This window comes from Oncorhynchus gorbuscha, linkage group LG24 (assembly GCF_021184085.1).
Source record: "Oncorhynchus gorbuscha isolate QuinsamMale2020 ecotype Even-year linkage group LG24, OgorEven_v1.0, whole genome shotgun sequence".
Lineage (NCBI taxonomy): Eukaryota > Metazoa > Chordata > Actinopteri > Salmoniformes > Salmonidae > Oncorhynchus > Oncorhynchus gorbuscha.
The window spans coordinates 23,673,925-23,689,617 of record NC_060196.1 but is presented as its reverse complement, the minus strand read 5'-3'; the positions used below and the strand labels follow the sequence as shown (position 1 = coordinate 23,689,617).

General features: G+C 42.5%; 2 protein-coding genes across 2 annotated transcripts; one reads left to right on the top strand and one right to left on the bottom strand.

Annotated features, from left to right (window-relative positions):
- Positions 1-2,143: 2,143 nt before the first annotated feature.
- LOC124013209 (prostate stem cell antigen-like) lies at positions 2,144-5,847 on the bottom strand. Its single transcript, XM_046327451.1, has 3 exons — positions 5,461-5,847; positions 3,233-3,352; positions 2,144-2,602 (listed from the first exon to the last, which is right to left on the bottom strand). Exons 1-3 carry the CDS (start codon positions 5,510-5,512, stop codon positions 2,391-2,393), a joined length of 384 nt encoding a protein of 127 aa, XP_046183407.1. The 5' UTR covers positions 5,513-5,847; the 3' UTR covers positions 2,144-2,390.
- Positions 5,848-7,503: 1,656 nt separating this feature from the next.
- LOC124012641 (N(G),N(G)-dimethylarginine dimethylaminohydrolase 2-like) lies at positions 7,504-15,129 on the top strand. Its single transcript, XM_046326484.1, has 6 exons — positions 7,504-7,775; positions 9,017-9,690; positions 9,928-10,116; positions 10,984-11,103; positions 13,740-13,883; positions 14,216-15,129. The coding sequence occupies exons 2-6, from the start codon at positions 9,382-9,384 to the stop codon at positions 14,330-14,332; spliced, it is 879 nt and encodes a 292-aa protein (XP_046182440.1). The 5' UTR covers positions 7,504-7,775; positions 9,017-9,381; the 3' UTR covers positions 14,333-15,129.
- Positions 15,130-15,693: the final 564 nt, after the last annotated feature.

Below are 15,693 nucleotides of genomic sequence, written 5' to 3'. Positions count from 1 at the left end.
TTGATTGAATAACCACAGTAGCCCACATGACCAATGTTAAAACTGTAACTTAAAGCCGGTACAGACTCGGTGTTCACAGTAAACAGGCACTGGAAGTTGCAAAGAATTTTCACCATGTTCAAGTTGGCTCAGTGCCGGAAAATATTTGAGGGAACATTGCTCATGACTATTTTTCAAAAGGGACCAAGTCTTCATTTCAATGCAGCTTGTTGGATTCTAGTATTTTCCTTTACTGAAGCTTGTAAAAACTATTACCTTTTATTGTAAAATTAGATTAGATTTAGATTAGATTAGATTAAACTTTATTGTCATTGAACAAGTACAAGTAAACTACAACGAATTGCAGTTATCATCTGACCAGAAGTGCAAATAAAAGAGTGCAAAAAATGTACAAGTGAAACATTTAAGTACAATGTATGTCATTAAGTGGGATGTATAAATGTGCAATGAAGGCAAATGGCAAGTCTAAATGTGCAATGAAGGCAAATAGCAAGTCTAAATGTGCAATGAAGGCAAATGGCAAGTCTAAATGTGCAATGAAGGCAAATGGCAAGTCTAAATGTGCAATGAAGGCAAATGGCAAGTCTAAATGTGCAATGAAGGCAAATTGAAAGTGCAAGGAGCCATGCAACTGAAATGTAGTGAGAGCAGCAATGAGGTTACCGAGGTAGACATGTTCATGTACAACTGAAATATGTCCTTAATCAGATGTCAGCAATGTCAGAGTCCAGTAGTACGGTGAAGAGTGCAAAGAGAATAGTGCAACAAGGTCCCTGAGAGGCAGTACTAAGATGTGGACGGGTGGATATGGCTAGTGCCGTGCCACAGAGTTAATCAGGGTTACAGTAGCTGGAAAGAAACTGTTCTTGAGCCTGCTAGTGTGGCAGCGTAGAGACCTGAACCGCCTGCCTGATGGTAGGAGGGCAAACAGTTTGTGGCATGGATGTGAAGGGACCTGATGATATCGCGCGCCCTACACAGACACCGCTTGCGCTGGAGGTCTACGACGGCAGAGAGCTGGGCATCAGTGATGTGCTGGGCAGTTTTCACCACCCGTTGCAGGGCCTTCCGGTCAGCCACGGAGCATCCGCCTAACCACACTGTGGCGCAGTTAGTCAGAATGCTCTCGACCGTGCAGCGGTAAAAGTTCACCAGGATCTTGGGAGACAGGTGGGACTTCTTCAGCCTCCTCAAAAAGTACAGGCGCTGCTGCGCCTTTTTGACCAGGGTTGAGGTGTTGAGGGTCCAGGAGAGGTCCTCGGAGATGTAGACACCCAGGAATTTGAAGCTGGGCACACGCTCCACCTCAGTGCCATCAATGGGAACTGGGGCGTGGCTGCAGCTTTTAGACTTCCTGTAATCCACAATGAGCTCCTTGGTTTTCTTTGCATTGCGGGCCAGGTTGTTGTCAGCGTACCATGCAGCCAGGTGCTTTACCTTCCTGTAGGCTGACTCGTCATTGTCACTGATCAGGCCTACCACCGTGGTGTCTTGAGGATGGTGTTGGAACCGTGTGAAGGAACGCAGTTCTATTCTTCTTTAATGTTGTCTTTCCTCCTACTCAAACTCATCGTCATTTGAACACATTTTAAATGTTTTTTTAAATGTTCTTCCTACTTTTAATGTATTCTTTCTTCAACATGTTTCCTCCCTTATCTTCACCTTCTATTTCAATCAAAGGCAGTTGCATTTAACCTAGATCACGTTGTGGACATTGAATCAATGACATTTCATTAGATCTCTACAGAGGATGTCAATCAACTTAGTATGAGACTGACATTACTTTTTAACTTCTTTTGTATGTTTCAATCACCCTGAAAAGACACAGTCATTTCTTAAGTCACATAAAGAGATCGACATTATAATAATACATTAAAAACACAATTGTTTTGTTTTGATTGTCTGTTTATTAATTGCTGCCAGTCATTTTCCAATGTTAATGTTAAATATAGCACAGTTGAAAAGTCTAAACATTACAAAGCTAACCCTTATTTAAACAAAGGTTCTTAACAAAGTACCATTTTCATCAACATTATGTTTTGTCTCTAGTTACGTTGTCATTAAAATAGTGTGTGTGTGTGTGTGTGTGTGTGTGTGTGTGTGTGTGTGTGTGTGTGTGTGTGTGTGTGTGTGTGTGTGTGTGTGTGTGTGTGTGTGTGTGTGTGTGTGTGTGTGTGTGTGTGTGTGTGTGTGTGTGTGTGTGTGTGTGTGTGTGTGTGTGGCTATTGTCTGTAAGCAGCTCATGTAAATGAGGCACTGTCAGTTTGTCACACTGTGTATGTCTATACTAAGATTGTTTTGGTTAGTGGGATTCACGCCATGACATATATAGGTTGTGCATGTTATTGTACGATTGTGCATTTTCATATAACATGCAATAAATCAGTATATCAGCCATGTATGAGAGAGAGAATAGGCAGGATGCACAGTGCACCTCCCCTCCAGATGGGGGCAGCATGGGCTATAGCCCCGTTGCACAGGTCAGTGTCACAGCAGTTGTTGTGGTAGGTGAAGTTCAGGCCTGCAGTATGTTTCTCCCCAGACAGACCACATTGGGAGGGAATGGCACAGCTCTTCTCATACAGGACCAGACGCAGGGAGCCTGCAGATGGGAGAGAAGGGTAATACCAATAGTACTCAAAACACAGAATGAGTTTAGCACTACTAATAGTCAGTTAACCCAGACTTGGAGTTGGATCCATACAGTACAGTATACTTTATTTCACTTCAGTACGTGTAGGCCTATTTGTCAGTGCACTGACTGAAATAGAGGCAAGAGGAGATGACAGTGTAAATGCTAGACTGACAGGCATTGTGACATACTACTGTCGTCCTAAGAGGCTAAAACAATTGGCCCACCAGGAGTCAGCAGATAGGCCACACCAGCTCTGCATTTAGAAAGGTGTTAAACACAATACATTCAACTACTGCAAATTACTGACCTCCATTGAGTTATGTTACAAAAACTCTTTAACAAGAAAGACATTGTCTGTGTTTTCAGAGCATTCCCTTTCCTCTTATCCTCCTCATATCCTCAGAGGCACACAGAATCCTGTATCCCACCCACTGAGCGCACGGGCTATTTTCTTTTAGAACATTTCCTGGCATCACAGGAATTAGGGAGCTAACGAGAGATAGTGGTGACAGTTGACATTTTTAGCTAGTCTTTTGAATATCTAGTAGAAAGGCAAGAATGTATATACACACACAAACACCCACAGTCTGCACTCACCTCGCGTCCCCACTGCAGTGCTAGCTAGGCAGCGCTGTCCAGCAGGACACTCCTGGGGGAACTTGAGGCAGTCCATGGGAGAGATGGCAGGAAACACACATGTGTAACAACACAGAGGTGCTAAGAAGGAAGGGGAGCAACATACATTAAGGTTATGTATCAATTATAAGATAAACAGTGCCTTGCGAAAGTATTCGGCCCCCTTGAACTTTGCGACCTTTTGCCACATTTCAGGCTTCAAACATAAAGATATAAAACTGTATTTTTTTGTGAAGAATCAACAACAAGTGGGACACAATCATGAAGTGGAACGACATTTATTGGATATTTCAAACTTTTTTAACAAATCAAAAACTGAAAAATTGGGCGTGCAAAATTATTCAGCCCCTTTACTTTCAGTGCAGCAAACTCTCTCGAGAAGTTCAGTGAGGATCTCTGAATGATCCAATGTTGAGCTAAATGACTAATGATGATAAATACAATCCACCTGTGTGTAATCAAGTCTCCGTATAAATGCACCTGCACTGTGATAGTCTCAGAGGTCCGTTAAAAGCGCAGAGAGCATCATGAAGAACAAGGAATACACCAGGCAGGTCCGAGATACTGTTGTGAAGAAGTTTAAAGCCGGATTTGGATACAAAAAGATTTCCCAAGCTTTACACATCCCAAGGAGCACTGTGCAAGCGATAATATTGAAATGGAAGGAGAATCAGACCACTGCAAATCTACCAAGACCTGGCCGTCCCTCTAAACTTTCAGCTCATACAAGGAGAAGACTGATCAGAGATGCAGCCAAGAGGCCCATGATCACTCTGGATGAACTGCAGAGATCTACAGCTGAGGTGGGAGACTCTGTCCATAGGACAACAATCAGTCGTATATTGCACAAATCTGGCCTTTATGGAAGAGTGGCAAGAAGAAAGCCATTTCTTAAAGATATCCATAAAAAGTGTCGTTTAAAGTTTGCCACAAGCCACCTGGGAGACACACCAAACATGTGGAAGAAGGTGCTCTGGTCAGATGAAACCAAAATTGAACTTTTTGGCAACAATGCAAAACGTTATGTTTGGCGTAAAAGCAACACAGCTCATCACCCTGAACACACCATCCCCACTGTCAAACATGGTGGTGGCAGCATCATGGTTTGGGCCTGCTTTTCTTCAGCAGGGACAGGGAAGATGGTTAAAATTGATGGGAAGATGGATGGAGCCAAATACAGGACCATTCTGGAAGACAACCTGATGGAGTCTGCAAAAGACCTGAGACAATACTTTACAGGCTGCTGCTACTGACAGCAACTGGTTTCTGGGGATTTGTCCACAGACTGTGGTGATGTAATGAGCGGAGAGCGCCACGAAGGACGAGTACAATGGCTCATACTGTTTATCATGGTGTAGGATCTCAGATTCACCTATTCGGCCTGATGATGAAGCAGATTCCTTCTGGGCATAGCTACTGTAGTCTTCCAACAAGACAATGATCCAAAACATAAAGCAAAATCTACAATGGAATGGTTCAAAAATAAACATATCCAGGTGTTAGAATGGCCAAGTCAAAGTCCAGACCTGAATCCAATCGAGAATCTGTGGAAAGAACTGAAAACTGCCGTTCACAAATGCTCTCCATCCAACCTCACTGAGCTCGAGCTGTTTTGCAAGGAGGAATGGGAAAAAATGTCAGTCTCTCGATGTGCAAAACTGATAGAGACATACCCCAAGCGACTTACAGCTGTAATCGCAGCAAAAGGTGGCGCTACAAAGTATTAACTTAAGGGGGCTGAATAATTTTGCACGCCCAATTTTTCAGTTTTTGATTTGTTAAAAAAGTTTGAAATATCCAATAAATGTCGTTCCACTTCATGATTGTGTCCTACTTGTTGTTGATTCTTCACAAAAAATACAGTTTTATATCTTTATGTTTGAAGCCTGAAATGTGGCAAAAGGTCGCAAAGTTCAAGGGGGCCGAATACTTTCGCAAGGCACTGTACATCACACTAATGGGGGTATAACACTAACATTGTACTTAAGGTGGAGGGGAAAAAAGACAACTCAGCACTAGAGGTATTGCTTTTCTCCTGAACTTTTTGGCTGACTGGCTAATGTATCATTATTATCTCCTGCTATCGCGATATGGGTCGAATCTAAAAAAGACAATTGTCCTTGTTAAACAAAAATACTTTGTCATATTTAATTGAGTATTCCTAGGCATGATCCTCCTTTCTTACATACCTGCCAGAGGAAGACAGCACAGGAAAAGAAGAAACAGTTGTGGATGAGACATCGCAGAAGTCCTAGAAGTTGATCCTTTGGCACTTTGGAAGATATCACAAACTCTTCTGTTGTTTTGGTCAACGCCCCTGCCTAATATCTTCAGCCTTGCTCTACTCCCAAATTGAATTTCCCTTTCCTTCCTTCCAAGTCAGTATCAAATCCATCCAACTCTCAGTCTTTCTCTCCCAGTCAACTACATGTATTTTCCTACTGTGATATTTCCCTCTCTGATAACGCAATAAGTGACCAGATGTCAGTTGTATTGTCCTCAAATGGTCAGTTGTAAATTCCCTCAATCTACCTCCCCATGTCTGGTCCTCTTTATTTCTGACCAACCAGACACATTGGGAGTCAAGGTCTCCACCCAAAACTCTCCTAATTGAATTTGGATGGTAACCGTGTGGTGTGTTAACAATTTGTCAAAATCGGTCTAAAAGGGGGATTTACAGAGGTCCTGCCTTTAAGAAAACAACTAAATGTGGTGGTGATTTATATTGTACTGAATCAAAAATAGCAAGGGAAGTTATACATCATGTCCATAATGAAGTCTACACCCACAGATGTGGATACAGAAGGCACAGTAAAAAGAGTGGAGGGGATGCACTGTATGTGAAACCTACAATATAACATTATGCATTTTACACAAGCGTATTTCTTGCAGAGAAGCTTTTGCATTCAATTTATGCATGAGATAATAAAGAGACAGACAGACAGACAGACAGACAGACAGACAGACAGACAGACAGACAGACAGACAGACAGACAGACAGACAGACAGACAGACAGACAGACAGACAGACAGACAGACAGACAGACAGACAGACAGACAGACAGACCGGGAATGACTAAGAAAGAAAAAGAGTAACTAAGAGACAGACAGTCAGACAGACAGAGAGAGGAAGTAACTGCGTTATCCATAACTCCCTAATGAGTGCCGTGAGGTGAGCAGGGAGGATAGTCAAGTGACAGGAGTCTTGTGATAGGGGCGGGCTAAGGCCGGATAAATTGTTTACCAGTCATTAAACACACCATGTACAGCCAGCCTTCCCGAAACCCACTCCACTGTGGATAAATATTAGATAGGCTAGGGTCATGTTCATTAAGCACAAAATGTGAGAAAACAGTGTGAAACAGGGAGGCACTACATGAACTTGTCCAATAAGAACTGCTTGTTTTTTTAGTTTTCCTTTGGAAAATGCTTTGCTATCAGAAGGGAGGTTACAGGGTTGAACTAGTTGGCTCATGCTAGTGCTGATGCATAGAATACTGATCCTCCTCCACTGTATTTCAACGGGATGTTTTGTGAGGCCTGGAGATGGGCTGACAGATGGTGTTCTTCCTTAATCCTGTCTATGACCTCTGTGTGTGTGTATATCTCTATTGCTCTCTGTCTTTGTGTGTGTGTCTCTCTCTCTTGTCATCAAATTATAATTTTCTTCTGACTCGCAATCAAGTCTGTAGTTGACTGTTTTGACCGTTTTGATTTCAGTAACATATGCCAGTCGCTAGACGAACATTGCACTGTCCTGTCTGCAGGTCACAGTCCATCTGTCACTAGCGGGTCTGTTTGTGTTTACCATTTAACCAGAGATGATTATCTCAAATTTGAGACAGAGTCATGTTTATCAATCTGAGGCCAAACATGGGGAAGTAAGATAAACCACTAGCATTGATAATAAATGAGAAACTTGTCCTTAATTCTCCAAGACAAATATACATGTTGACAGACTATGTTGTGTAACTCCATCATATCTTTCTCTTGGACCCACTGCGCAGTTAAGTATATAACCAATATTGCAGAAAGAAATGGATTATTTTTCGCAGACAAAGACTAGACTCCAACAAGACACAGACACAAAGACACAAAATTTAACAGTCAATCGTATTGCGTCTATAAAAAAGCTCCGAAAGCGTGCGAAGTGATAATGTGACTATATACAATTTAACATTGCGAATTGATAGAACTGTTGACGTTAATCTGTAGAATGGGCGGATACAAAATTGGCGAGGGAGCGGGGGTGTGGCACACTTGGAAACAATGAATCAGGGAGAAAATAAGAATCCGGTGCAATAATCTCTCCGAAAACCACTTGAAATCAATCTGTGTTCTGCATTGAACGAGTTTACGTTACAGCAACATTTCAACTTGTTTGGGCAACATTTTACGAGAAGATTAGCTGTCAAACGTACTTTCTTAAAGTGACAGAAGTCCGAATCAGTTGCGAGTTGCACTTTGGTTGCTGAGTTCTATTCGATCTGCACTTTCATACAAGGTAAGAAGCAAATCTATCGTGATTAATATCCTACTTTTCTCCTTGAGCGGAGGGAATTAGGATGGATGGGGGAGGGGAAGTGGGGGGGTGAAGGGGTGAACAGGGCGCCGGGTAAAACGGGTAAAGGGAAATATAGAAGAGACGATAATAACGGGATAGGTTTGGAAATTGAAAGAAAAAACTGATAAAATAGACATACGATTAAAGACATGGCGGAATAACTGAATTTGATTAACCTCTGTAAAAGTAATAATAAAGTAGACATCTTAACATTGCACTGGGCGTGATGAGCTCTTGCAGCCAAACATGTTAGATGCGTTTTGAAGAACTTGTTTGGCTACTCAGCAGATGGCTCGCACGGGATGATAAAAAGGCATAAAAAAATGAAATGCATTTGAGAAAAAGTCCTAAATCTAGTTGTATTCATTTGATTTGAGGTTTAGGTAGGTTACAGTCCTAAAAATCAATATTGAGAGACATCACTTTTAGTTTATTGTCTGATAATTACTCAAATTCTGCCGTGAATGGCTATTTTCTATTAATTATCCAGAATACCATAAATGTAGGTAGCATCTGAACATATAGGCGCAATCCTGCAAACACTTGTTGCGTCAAAATGTTAAGAGGGGTCAACCTGAAATTGCTCAACATTCTGGTTTAGTAAACTCGTGTGCCTAGCAGGGAGAGCAGTCGTTTAAGCAAATATAATATTGACGCTGGGATTCACAACAGGATGAAAATAAAGCAGCGAGTGTCTCTAAACTGTAGCCAACGAGCTGATTGATTTGCCATTGCAATACCATTGTAGAATGTTGAGCTCAAATAATCTGCCCTTGAACAATGCAGCTCTTGTCAGCATTCTCCAGTCCACTCTGTTATCTGTATTAATAGTGTCTATGAAATAAGTTAGAGAAGTTACATTACAAATGATTGAATAATTATTATTTAGTTGGACTAAATCAAGTATTCAATGGCAAATGGTGGACACTGAACACTTGAGATTATACTGTTTTTTTTTTCATGCCAACTGTCCAATGCCAGCAGCACCACAAAACAGACCATTGTCTTTCTGAGGGTAGCCTACTATATGTCCTACAGTTGAAGAGAGTGAAATGCGTGCAGTAGAGCAGACACAAGTGATCACAGGAACTTTCATCTAATGAGTCACTAAGCATGTACTAACGTGCTTTATCCTTCTCATCAAAAGCCCTAAATAATGTCTCCCTCTTTTTTACTTTCAGACAGCAATCAGACTGAAACTCATATTTACCTCCCTGGAACTTTGCAGTTGGTATTGGAGTGGAAGAACGGGGATGAAGACTTTCTCCTGTGTTTTCCTGCCTGGATGACAAACTCCCCATAGAGCTGCTGATTCGCTCTATCACATCCTTTTAGTGTCCAGCTGGTCTTGCCATCACACCTCACAGCTTCTCAAACAGTTGGAAACACACTCTGACAACAATTGTCACCCACTCATCTAGTGGCAAACACACTTCTGTTCTGCCTTGTAGTGGCAGAACACCAATACTAGCCCAAAGCCAGGGTACTCCCACGCCTTCACACACACACTCCCTCTCTTTCTCACACACACACACACACACACATCATGGCGAGCGTGTTGCCGTACGGCTGCTTCACCCACGCAGTGGTGCGGGGCATCCCAGAGACCTTTGGGAAGGTTGATAATGAGGAAACCGACAAGGTCGAAAATGGGGAAACCACGACGGACTTGGCCAAGGCACAGCGTCAGTTTGGGGTGCTGACGGGGGCGCTGAGACAGAAGGTGGGGCTGCAGCTCATAGAGATCCCTGCAGACCCGGAGCTACCAGAGAGTTGGAGGATAGAGGATGTAGCTCTGATACAGGGTGACACGGCACTCATCACCAGGCCATTCAAACAGCAGAGACGCAGAGAGGTAAACACTGACCACAACTGAGAAAAATACTTCTCTGTATCGCTGACTTTTTTAAACAAAAATGAACGAGATTTGTGTGTTTTGCGAATCATTCCATTAAACGTGTTGTAGTTCTGTCTCAACTATTGATTTATATTGTTGTTATTTATGTTTTAATGATAGATTAATGTTGCAGTAGTCAGTTTGACCTCTCCTCTCTTTCTCTCCCTCCCTGTCACTTTCTCCTCTCTTCCTCAGGCTGAAGCGGTGAGGAGGGTGATGTCGGAGCTGAACCTGACAGTGGTGGAGTTGGGGGCAGAGGAGGGAGGCTCCGTAGGGGCCACGCTGGAGGGCAGCGACGTGCTCTTCACTGGCAGGGAGTTCTTTGTGGGCATCTCCTCCCACACCAACCACAGAGGAGCTGAGGTTCTGGCTGACACTTTCAGAGTGAGTATAGCTTGATTCCTCGATTCCTTTCTCAAACCACATGCGAGGACAAGATCCAAAGACCCTCCAACCTTCTCCTCCAATGTGTTCTGAGGAGGCAAGCAAAGAGGACATAAAGAATCTAGAAAATACTAATTGGGACAGAGCCCATGTGTTGCAGCAGACATGAGCAGGTGGCCATTGTTCTATTGTATTGTGAGATTCATGTCTCAAAGACAAATGATGGAAGAGCAAGCTATGTCCCATTGGTCAGGGATGGTGGTGATCATACCAGGAAGCCCCTTGTGATTTGACATGGTCCACAGTAGCGCCATTAGTATTGATGGCTTCCTCTTGCTAAGTGCATTTATGGCAGTTATGTGTGTGTATATCTGTCCACGTGTGAGTCAACTTGTGTGAGGGTAGAAAGAGATGAATGGGGAAGTATGAATGTACAAAGAAAATGCATACTACATTCTCTACCATGCTCCCATAAACTAGACAAAATTAGATTTTCACAGTCAGGTCTGTTTATTTTAATGGACTTATAACAGTAGTCGATACCATAATCTGTTTGATTTCGATATTCAATATCACTCCGGGTGGGGCATGCAAACTACACCATTGTCTTCGGGGGGTTGTTTGTCTGCCGTCTGTCTGCTTTCCTGGTGTTGCTTTGCATGCAATATTTACAGAGTATTATCTAATCTATCTGATGAATTACTTGATTTGATGTCCAAGTACATGATCATGTTAAAAAGGAAAAAAGTAATTCAAAGATAAAATCTTTTTCTTTGGGTCCCTGTGTGCACAAAAATAATAATATTTTAGAATCTACAACATTTTATAGGCCACTTAATGCTCTTACCATCTCTGTCCTCATTGTAGGACTTCACTGTGTCCACGGTGCCAGTGTGTGAGGGAACTCGTCTAAAGAACATCTGCTCTATGGGAGGTCCTGATACTATCATCATCAGCAACAGTGATGGGGCCAAGAAGACCCTCCGGGTGAGTGTGTGTCCGAGAGAAAGATGGTGAACTAATATACAGTAGCTCTCTATCCATGTACTGTTGAAGTCGAAGTTTACATACACTTAGGTTGAAGTCATTAACTCGTTTTTCAACCACTCCACACATTTCTTGTTAACAAACTATAGTTTTTTGCAAGTCGGTTAGGACATCTACTTTGTATGATGACACAAGTAATTTTTCCAACAATTGTTTACAGACAGATTATTTCACTTATAATTCACTGTATCACAATTCCAGTGGGTCAGAAGTTTACATACACTAACAGGCTGACTACACCGCTCGCATTGCAAAAATAAATTTAGAAATCTATATTATTAAATTATTACGCCAACGAGTGTCTGCGTTGCCAAGGTTAAAATAGAAGTCAGTTCTATTTGTGACGCTGATCGCGCGCTGCAAGTCCTGCCTCTCCCATCTCCTCATTGGTTTATAGAAGCAGGTACCCACGTGCCATACACTCGATGTATATACCCACGTGGGTGACTGAAAGACGAAATAGGTCAGTAGCGGTAATGCACCTAATTTAGAAAGTTGCCAATCGCAATATAAAGTCAAGAGAAGAAAAGGCCAAGAAGGAGGAGAGATGACTAGAAACGATTCGGTTGACCGTTTTATGTGTGGATTAATTGGTGGAGTACAGGACCTTGTGCATTTCAGGTAAAATAACAACTCAATGTTTATGTCCCAGGACAAATTAGCTAGCAACAGCAAGCTAGCTAAATAGGACAAATTAGTTAGCAAGTGCAAGCTAGCTAGCTAAATTTCCATAAATATTTAATGCTTTTCAAAACCTGTCCCCAAATTAATGTAATTGGTTCAGAGTTTGTTTTTATATCTTAACCTGCGTGTCATGATCTCGTTTGGTGTGGGGGGACAAAATAAATGTATGCACGATGGTGCACGCGCGCAGCCGGTTTGGGTTCCATGTAAGTTCACTGTGCCTTTTAAACAGCTTGGAAAATTTCAGAAAATTACATCATGGCTTTAGAAGCTTCTGATAGGCTAATTGACATCATCTGAGTCAATTGGAGGTGTACCTGTGGATGTATTTCAAGGTCTACCTTCGAACTCAGTGCCTCTTTGCTTGACATCATGGGAAAATCAAAAGAAATCAGCAAAAGACCTTAGGAAAAAAAATTGTAGAGCTCCAAGTCTGGGTCATCATTGAGAGCAATTTCCAAACGCCTGAAGGTACCATGTTCATCTGTACAAACAATGGTATGAAACCATGGGACCATGCAGCTGTCATACCGCTCGGGAAGGAGACGCGTTCTGTCTCCTAGAGATGAATGTACTTTGGTGCAAAAAGTGTGAATCAATCCCTGAACAACTGCAAAGGACCCTGTGAAGATGCTGGAGGAAACGGGTACAAAAGTATCTATATCCACAGTAAAACGAGCCCTATATCGACATAACATGAAAGGCCACTCTGCAAGGAAGAAGCCAGTCCTCCAAAACCGTCATAAAAAAAGCCAGACTACGGTTTGCAACTTTTTGGAGGAATATCCTCTGGTCTGATGTTTGGCCATAATGACCATCGTTATGTTTGGAGGAAAAAGGGGGAGGCTTGCCAGCCAAAGAACCCAATCCCAACCATGAAGCACAGGGGTGGCAGCATCTTGTTGTGGGGGTGCTTTGCTGCAGGAGGGACTGGTGCACTTCACAAAATGGATGGCATCATGAGGAGGAAAAGTATGTGGACATATTGAAGCAGCATCTCAAGACATCAGTCTGGAAGTTAAAGCTTTGTTGCAAATGGGTCTTCTAAATGGATAATGACCCCAAGCATACTTGCAAAGGTGTGGCAAAATGGCTTAAGGACAAAGTCAAGGTATTGGAGTGGCCATCACAAAGCCCTGACCTCAGTCCTATAGAAAAGTTGTGGGCAGAGCTGAAAAAGCATATGAGCAAGGAGGCCTACAAACCTGACTCAGTTACACCAGCTCTGTCAGGAGGAATGGGTCAAAATCCACCCAACTTATTGTGGGAAGCTTGTGGAAGGCTACCCAAAATGTTTGACCCAAGTTAAACAATTTAAAGGCAATGCTACTAAATACTAATTGAGTGTATGTAAACCTCTGACCTACTGGGAATGTGATGAAAGAAATAAAAGCTGAAATAAATCATCCTCTACTATTATTCTGACATTTTACCATTCTTAAAATAAAGTGGTGATCCTAACTGACCTGAGACAGGGAATGTTTACCAGGATTAAATGTCAGGAATTGTGAAAAACTGATTATAAATGTAGTTGGCTAAGGTGTATGTAAGCTTCTAACTTCAACTGTACATTCTGCTTGCCACAACAAACTGCCATTCAGACATGCCAAGTGATCGACTGAAAATTCTCCAGCCCAGTATTTGTCTCTGCTCAGATGAAAATGTAAATGATAAAGCAAGCTTTGTTGGGCTGTTTTTAAAATGTCATTGTGTTGTTTTAAAGCCCTATTTGCTCACATTACCCAAGTGTATGTGATCCATTTGGTCCCCATCCAGAGATGATTGGATCTTGCCCAGTTCAGCTTCTCCCTGTGTGGGCTACTCAAACGTGAACAGACCCTGGCCGCTGCTGTCATGCTAATTTTGTTTGCACTGCCTCTGTGTTTGTGTAGATGATGGAGCAGCTGACTGATCACCACTACGAAGTGCTCACGGTCCCGGAGGGCGCAGCAGCTAACTGTGTCTATGTCAGGGGCCCCTCCAAAGTGGACTACCTGCTTCACCCGCCCACTGAGGAGTGTCCTGACAGTGTCCCTGTGAGTGAACATCTGTCTTTAGGCTACTTTACTAAGCTATACTTTTTATATCCACCGTATTGGGTCTTTGGCATATAAGAGAATTTTATTTTCAATGCAAAATCCCTCTCGACTCAATCCCAAATGTGCCATGATATAGGCATTAATTTTCCACCCTGCTGCAATACACCATGAAATAATCTCATGATGTGCACGTTAGATCAAGGAACGCAAGATGAACAGGAGGCTAAACACAAAAAGCTTGTCAGCCAGCTGTCAAGGACATCGGCTGAAGCTTCTCCCCATAAACGTGGCTGTAATAAAACGGTATTCTCTCCACCCCCACCCCACAGGCCTTCCAGAAGCTGACAGACTACACCCTCCTCCCTACAGCGTGCAGCGAGGCCTCCAAGCTCGGAGGCCATCTGTCTTCATTCTGCCTACTTATCAATAGGAAGCCATACTTCTGAGTACCCTGCCCTTCTCCCATAGTAAACACATAGACCTTCACTGGCTATAGGAAAATACAAATGTGAACATAAAGAAAATGGCCAGCTGTTGGGCTAAAGGGAAAAGTCTAAACTGTATCCTTGGGACATCGCAACTCTGACGTCACCCCATTGAAGTTGACATTTTAAAACTGTAAGGGTTAAGGTTAGAGGTATGGTTAAGGTTAGGTAAGTTGTATGGTTTAGGATTAAGTTTAGGGTAGGGATGTCTCAAGCATCCCGGATAGCACTAACTGGTGCTAAAGAGGGTTCCCCTTCTGTGGAAAGAGTGCAGTGTGGCTTGAGGATCTTTAATAGGCTCTAGATTTTAAATGTAGGTGTACTGTATACGGGCTCGGCTCTACAGAGATGCTCTCTGGAGACAAAAGCATAGCCAAATCAGTTTTATGTCCCTATATTATATAACAAGACTTGCTGCCATTATCCAAAATGTCTGATCCATCCTCCAAACCACACTCTCTGCGCTCAGAGTAAGTAGGCTGTTACGTTGCGGCCATAGAAATATAATCCATAGAAGGGACTTGCCACTGCTAACCATGTCAATTTGACTGGTAAACACATGGGTACACTCACAGTGGCTGCCAGTCCTGACTTAAATGGGCACATCCGTTAGACAGAATCTATAGAATCTATACATGGTTGTATAGGCCTTTTGCAAATTTCAGGGCAGGTGGGGCAGAGCACTTTTTTGTTGTCTGTTTTGCATGTTATCAGTTATCAAAATGTATTGAGTTAATAAAGCTGCATACAAACATGGTCTCTTTTTTTGCTTTCTTGAGTAAGGCAGGCTGAAACACCTGCATTTTGGACCTATCTCAGTACTTTCTGTGGTGTAGGGACAGCCTGTGGAAAATACAGAGCTTAGGGGTTGGTAATCTTCTAGTTGTGCCGTGATTGGTTCAGTGTTCTGTCACTCATGGGGGCAGTATGGCACCACAATCTACAGGGAGAGCTAGAAAGTTCAAGCCCTCTTGGGTGCTGCCATAGATTTACATTAGAAGTGCCCATTAGTAGGCTCAAGGTCATTGGCCACAGATAAAATTACGTCAAATCACGTTATATCTACCATAGCTTTGATTTGACTGATCATGTCAACATCATACTTTCAAAATCTTGGATAGCAAGTTAGACAAGCAGTCATCATCATGAAACATGTCGACAATCTACTGGCAAATCCTTTTTAATCCTTGAAAAGGATGAAGAGAAATTATAGATAAAACGTATCGGTGCTCATCGGCCATTGGACATAAACATTACACAAGTTGGAAATCGAAAATTCAACATTGATTGGTTTAGAAGGAATCCATAGCTAAACGCGAAGC

Bases quoted from the DNA above. Each gene is read 5' to 3' on its own strand.
- LOC124013209 (XM_046327451.1), bottom strand. From the start codon at position 5,512: ATGTCTCATCCACAACTGTTTCTTCTTTTCCTGTGCTGTCTTCCTCTG. The intron at 3,353-5,460 runs GTATGTAAGAAA...CTTCCTTCTTAG, and splicing joins GTGCTGTCTTCCTCTGGCAG to CACCTCTGTGTTGTTACACA. The intron at 2,603-3,232 runs GTGAGTGCAGAC...TCCCATCTGCAG, and splicing joins CACTGCAGTGGGGACGCGAG to GCTCCCTGCGTCTGGTCCTG.
- LOC124012641 (XM_046326484.1), top strand. From the start codon at position 9,382: ATGGCGAGCGTGTTGCCGTACGGCTGCTTCACCCACGCAGTGGTGCGG. The intron at 10,117-10,983 runs GTGAGTATAGCT...TCCTCATTGTAG, and splicing joins TTCTGGCTGACACTTTCAGA to GACTTCACTGTGTCCACGGT. The intron at 11,104-13,739 runs GTGAGTGTGTGT...GTGTTTGTGTAG, and splicing joins GGGCCAAGAAGACCCTCCGG to ATGATGGAGCAGCTGACTGA.